Below are 6771 nucleotides of genomic sequence, written 5' to 3'. Positions count from 1 at the left end.
ACCCAAAGCAGATTCCCAATTGACACTACACTAGCTTATTTGACTTCGCTAGTAAAATTAGATATCTTGATCCTCTAAAAAATAGATTAGAATGCCCAGTTTCAATATGACTTACCCAATATGTTGCTTTATCAGACTACCTTCTTCCTAATTAAAAATTCTGAGGTATTGACAAAATAAATACAGTCCAATCCCAACTCTTTGGTACAATCGTAATGAATTGAACAAGTGGAATTTGTCTTTAAAATAGTTTTTCAAAGAGCTGTAAATATATTCCAACGTTGCAAAGGAAACAAGAGGATTTCTCCAACAGATATTTACAAAAGTATATTATAAGCCCAAATGTCATGATTCTTTTTATGAGGGTTGTCCCAGTAAAAATTTAAATGAGCTCTTTACTTCTGTGGCATGCAAGTATGCTATGAGTGTTACTAACTGAGACAATCATTTTCTGTTTACATTTAACAGTTTCTAATTTGTTGTCAGATTGAAAAGGGAAAACAATCAAAATTCAGAGAGGAGTACCAGATATTTTTTTTTTGATTTCAGGTTTAAGCTACCAAATTTTCCTGTAAGAAAGAATTCCCTTTATCCCTCTTTGTGCAAGTACAGCAAGAGCTAATAATTAAAGCAATACAGAGTTTTGTATACAAACCTATCTTCCGTTATATTTAAACTGAATCTATAAAAATTAAATAAAACATAAAATCAGGCTCAGACAACACAAAGCAACCATAATATAACAAAATCATTAACAGAAATTAATCAGAGTCAGAAAAAGCATCAAAAGACGTTAATAAATTGCGGGGCTCTATTGTGCTAGCATTTGATAGCACTGAGCTATTGAGTGTAGGCAGCAGTGAGCTACTTGTGCCAGACTCTTCATCTTCACGAAGAGATGACTGAGGCCTACGAAATGATGGCCTACCATCGCAAGATGGGGTTGAAGAATTTGAGCTCCGCAAACGCATTGGAGTTCTTCTTGGAGTCCTTAGCTTAATTGGGGTAGAACTTAGGTGACGACTTGGTGAGTCACTACCTATGATGAATGGCGTTTTCCCCAGTTGAGGGGCAACAGATGAGTTCTGACTTGAATTTTCAACCCTACAAATATCAGGCGAATCTTTTACAGGAAGTACAGGAGGTGGCAAACTAAAAGAAGTGCTTGAAGTTGGACTTCCTCTACTTCCTCTACAGAACGACTGAAACTCATCATCCGAATAGGTGTCCTCCAACTGAAAATTTATTGGTTGTTTTGGGTGCCCATCAGGAGTCCGAGTTATTATCTGGCGCGTAGGTGTTTCCGCTTTAAACCAGATTACATGTAGTGTAACAAATAAACTCCATAGCCATAAGAATATCCCTCTTAGACAATCTATAACTGACCGTGCTGCTTTATTTACAATCAAAGTTGATTTCCGCTGACATAATTTAAACTTCATATAATGACTGTTAAGTAAGTCATCAGCAGTGGGTCGTTGATTAGGATCGGGATTTAGCATGGAACTTAAAAATCTGAACAGATTATCACTAATATAACGGCGACAAGTCTTTGGAATACGCCCCTTTCGAATCTGCTCAATGGTGTCATGCATTGCTATATTGCTTAAATCAAGGTCACATGCCAGTTCTAGCATTGTCATTCCAAGACTAAATATGTCAACTGCCTTAGTAAAACATTCAGATGGTTTTGTAAACCGTCCTGTCAATAGTTCTGGTGCAAGGTAACGTCCATCACCTTCAACAGCTGTTTGAAGATCCTGAGTCTTCAAGTCAAAAGCAAGTCCAAAATCACCTAATTTACACTCTCCATTACTACTAAGAAAAATATTTTCAGGTTTTATGTCAAGGTGAATAAAATCATGGTCATGTAAATGTTTAACAGCTTGTAACAAATCAACCATAAAATACCAAATTACTCTTTCTGGAATATCACTATTTTTATAAGCATAATCTTCCAAATTAGTTTCACAGTACTCTAATTGCATATATAAGCGATCATTTTCTTCCCATGCACGATGAAATCGCACCAAATTAGGATGGGGTTCAATAACTTCATTCTTACGAACTTCTTCCAACTTTCGGTCTCTATCTGCAAGGCCACGAAATCGACTAATTGTCCTCTTAATGGCATATTGTTTACCATCTTCTTTTGATATTGCCCTGTAAACGTCCCCAAAATCACCTGATCCAATTTTCGACTCAATCACAAAACACTGGTTCAAATAATTATCATTAGTGCATTCATTATAGAATGGACTAGCTAAGAGACTATCACCTTGTGAGCGGAATGAAATTGCAGCGGCTTTCTTTGAACTTGATGTCAATTTTGCAGAAAGTACCTTTTCAGGTGCTTTAGGAGGCCTTACCCGTTTCAGTCCTTGTCTAGCCTTTTTTGTAGAAAGTTGGCCTTGACTTTCATAAAATACAGGTCTTGGCATTGAGCCTGGAGTCTTGAAGCCATCCATTTTGCTTCTAAAAAAGGAAGAAAGAATAAGCATATTGATATTTGACAAACACAGCATAAAGAAAAGATATAATTGTTTAAAATAATCAAAAATTAGAGAAAAATAGTTAAATTAACCTTTCTTTTATAAGAGACGAGTCAGAAACAGTCTTCTAGCAAGGAGTCTAATAACTGAAGGAAGTACAATATTAATGTTTTCGTGCAATTTATTGAGAGAGGTAATCTCAGAGGGACCAGGAGCTTGTCCTCATCCCTCTAATCCTCCAGTGGTTAGTTAATCCTATGGTCCAAAGCCAGGATAAACTACTGAAGACAAGCTACTATTTTCATTTCTTTTGCAATACCTGAAAATGAGTCAACATAAAGAGTATTTTCCCAGTTCGCCCTAAAGAGTAAGCTTTTAAAGGAGCATTGGACTTATCAACAAGAGCCAAGAGCTCATAAGGCACTTGTGACAAGGTCAGAAGCGCCAAAGCCAAGATTTAAAATAAGAACTCTGAGACACGAGGTCCTTTTAAGTATCAAATTTCATTAAGACGGAAACCTGTTCATAAGTTAAAAATACATTTTTTTAAAAGTTTTTCCGAATTAACCGTCCTTCATCTCCCCCCCCCCCGATGGTCGAGTCGCGGAAGCGACTATTTGTGTTGCAAGAGCAACACTCTGGTTTTGTCCCGGTTTTTTTCCTATGCCGCCGATGTCGGCTTATTCCTGGAAACTGGTAAGGGTCTAACCTGTACGGTTTTTACGGGAAGTGTGGACCTCAGGCCGGATTGATGAATATGGCATTACATTTTGGAAAGCTCCGCAGAACTCTTGCCTGGGGCCAAAAAGGATGGTTTTTGCTTGTCCACGAGTCAGAGCCTATGGTATGCGAAGTGAAGTGGAGTTATGTAGCCTATGTCAGAGAGGAGTATCTGAAGTTGTGCAGCCAAGCTTTCGTTTCATCAAACCATGTTTCTGCTTTCGAGTGCAAAGCTCCGTTCTAACAGGCAAGCAGGCAGGCACCACTTTCAAATTGAAGATGGACTAAAATCTATAAGTGTTAAATATATGCGGCAGTTATCCGGCCCCACAGCCAATATATCTTCTTTGAGTGATAAATAGAAAAATTTACAGAAGCAAAAAAGCGGCATTTTCCCACGGGTCCGAAAGTGCTGCCGTGATTTCCGCTGGGTTTATCATTTGTTTTTTCGGACTTGGGATTGAGGTAGAGAAATTTTATCAGATGTACCTCTTAAACTTTAAAAGTTCTGTCATTCCTAAAGAAATCGGAGCTTATCTTTTGATCCTTTCTAAGTGGTGACATTAGAAAGTTGGCCTATGGCAAAAAAAAATCAACTTTTGAACTAAGACAGATAGAATTTTTTTCGACGGCAATCGATAGCTCTTGATGAGCTGAGCAAAGTATATGTCGTCCATTTTTTGACACAAAAATTCCTTCATGAGATAAACATGCAAAGTCAATAATTGACTGCAAAGTCAATTTAGTCCCTTCTTTCAATATTCTTTTGTTATTGTTTTTTTCAACGCTGAGGAATAGCCTTTGATTATGTGATTACTGATCGCGTTCTTCTTTGAACATAACGTTTTAAAAGCTTCGATAGGCTGACAACTTCAGCGTTTAACCGATAGCAAAGAAACAAAACCAAAGTGTTGCTCTTGCAACACTTTATTCAGCGAAGCCGGACAAAAGTTGCTGCAACACTTTAAGTTGCTCAGGCAACGTAGGTCTAGTTCTAATTTAATCTGGTCTGGTCCCTGATACACCTGCCAACTTTTAGCAATTGCTATATTGATCATGTATCTAGTTCAGATCTTCTTCATGTAAAAATTGGGGTGGTCCAGGAACCTGAGACCTCTCACACCCTAAGAGAGAATCATACCCCTAGACCAACAAGCCACACTTAAAAAGAACAATCACTTGTTTTATCAGCTAATAAAATTCTTCTCAACTATTTCGTTTGCTCGCTCACCCTAGATGGTCGAATCAGGGAAGTGACTATTTCTAATTTAATGTGGCCTGGTCCCTGATATGCCTGCCAACTTTCATTATCCTAGCTTATCTGGAAGTGCCTGAACTAGCAAAACAAGGACTGACAGACAGACAGACAGAAATTGCGGTTGCTATATGTCACTTGGTAAATACCAAGTACCATAAAAAGGAAAAAGATTTCTTCAGGCCTCCCCTGCATTTTGACATGCTTTCCTAAAAATTGCCTTGAACACACCTTGGGGGGTGTAGTTTTCCCCTGTCTCTCTTATGTATAGGTATATTGTCTACCATACATATGGACGTTTTCTCCTTTTTTAAAATTACATTAAAAAAAATCCACAAAAGAAGTTTTTCAAAAATAACTAAAGAGCTACATTAAATCCAAGAAGAGTGGAAACAGTCAAATACTAATTCAAACAAAAATAAATTGCTATCAATAAGTAGGTGCAACCCTAAGGACACTACTATAAACAGGGGTAGAGCTCTAACACCCCTATTGCCTTGAATAGACTAGTAACTTGCACTTTACTAAAAATATTCTTAGATTGAGTTGTGAGTTTTTATTTGTAATAACATTAACAATTTAATATAAGCACTGAAATTTATTTATGAAAGTCTGTGAAAGTTTACATTTATTAACATTATAAAAGAGGAAACATTTAAACTGCATTTTGTTTTCAGTAACCTGCAAATGACTTTTAGTCTTTACAATGCTGGAGGGTGTTAGCCCTACTCCTGTCTGCGGTAATTTCTGTTTGTTTTAGATGTGACTTGATTATTTGTTGCTATTTCTGTTCTTTTTTGGTTTCACTATTTATAAATAGTAATGTATGTTTGTTTCAAAACTGAGCCATTATTTGACTTTATTTCCAGTTGTCTTATGTTTAATGCAGCTCTTTGACAAAAATGTTTTATGGGAAGTTCTTTCTTAAATGTATTTCTGTTCCTTTTTAACTCTTTTTTTATTGGTTAATAGAAGGAATATTTGTTACAAATTTTTTCGGTTACCCCTACATAAGAATCAAGGTTTTGGTTTACTATTTACCATTGGAAAAACATTTGCAACAAGTTTTAATAATGGTTGTGCTATAGAACTGATCATCATCTCTTCTAGACCCATTCAACTACACCATTTTAAACCATATGTCCCAATTACATGCAATAAGATAGATGTAGAGACATGCCAGAAAAAAAAGTTGAACCCAAATAAATCCATGGAAACTGATGGTGTGCACTCAAGGCTTCTACCCTTGATGATAAGTGTATCTTGCAGATTGACACATGCCCCACATAACCTCCACACACAAGGGTGGTGCCAAAAAGGACGAAAGTAATAACTGCCCAATCAGTATAGCCTCTACAGTCAGGAAGCTACAAGAAGAAATTTTTAACACTGCAGTTCTAAAACCCTTGACAACCCATAAACTATTCTCATAAGGTCAGCATGGCTTTAGGTCTGGTCAGTTGGCTGAAGTGATTCTTACAATTATGTCACCAGTCTTCTAAACCAGGACTTCCTTGTTGACATCATACTACTATATTTGGTAAAGGTGTTTGAAAAAGTCTGCCATAAAAAACTTCAAATCAAGCTCCAAGCTATTGGGGTGAATGAGGATGTGGTTAAGCGGGTCATGCAATTCATAACAGATCAGAAACAGATGATTAAAATATTTGACAAGGATGATAGAGCATTTATCTCAAAGTTCTCTTCTTTTTGGAAATAGAGTGCCCCAGGGCACAGTATTAGGTAAACATATATATATATATATATATATATATATATATATATATATATATATATATATATATATATATATATATATATATATATATATATATATATATATATATGCTGATGATTTAAAACTTATTGATTGTACAGACACAGTGGAAAATATTATATTGTGTCAACCCAACTGGACCTCAATGCATTCACTCACTGAACTAATATTTGAATGCTTGAATGCAGTGTATCAAAATGCAAGACTCTTCACCTTGGGAAGAAAAACCTACACATTCAATCCCATATGAATTGTGGTATGAATGATGGGTCCCACAAAGTTATTTCCAGCAGCCACATGGAGAGAGATCTTGGTGTGCTGGTAGACATCAAGTTGATTTTTCATATTCATGCACAAGCAACTATTGTGCAAGGCTAATCTGAAACTTGGCTTAATCAAAAGAACATTCCCTAGCAGCTCTACAGCAGTTATGACTAAGCTATATAAGAGTCTAGTTTGACCAACGCTAGAGTTTGGAATTTGTATCACATACCCAATCAACAAGACTGACCAAACAGCAATGGAAT

The 6771-nt window shown here is 36.4% G+C and overlaps 1 protein-coding gene across 1 annotated transcript; it reads right to left on the bottom strand.

Annotated features, from left to right (window-relative positions):
• Nucleotides 1–641: 641 nt before the first annotated feature.
• On the bottom strand, nt 642–2495 carry LOC136035468 (membrane-associated tyrosine- and threonine-specific cdc2-inhibitory kinase-like). The gene has a single exon (XM_065717282.1). The coding sequence runs from the start codon at nt 2466–2468 to the stop codon at nt 762–764; it is 1707 nt and encodes a 568-aa protein (XP_065573354.1). The 5' UTR covers nt 2469–2495; the 3' UTR covers nt 642–761.
• Between the last annotated feature and the right edge of the window lie 4276 nt (nt 2496–6771).

The sequence above is a fragment of the Artemia franciscana genome, chromosome 14 (assembly GCF_032884065.1).
Source record: "Artemia franciscana chromosome 14, ASM3288406v1, whole genome shotgun sequence".
Lineage (NCBI taxonomy): Eukaryota > Metazoa > Arthropoda > Branchiopoda > Anostraca > Artemiidae > Artemia > Artemia franciscana.
Note: the sequence above shows the minus strand (reverse complement) of the source record. Positions and strands in the feature narration are given on the sequence as shown.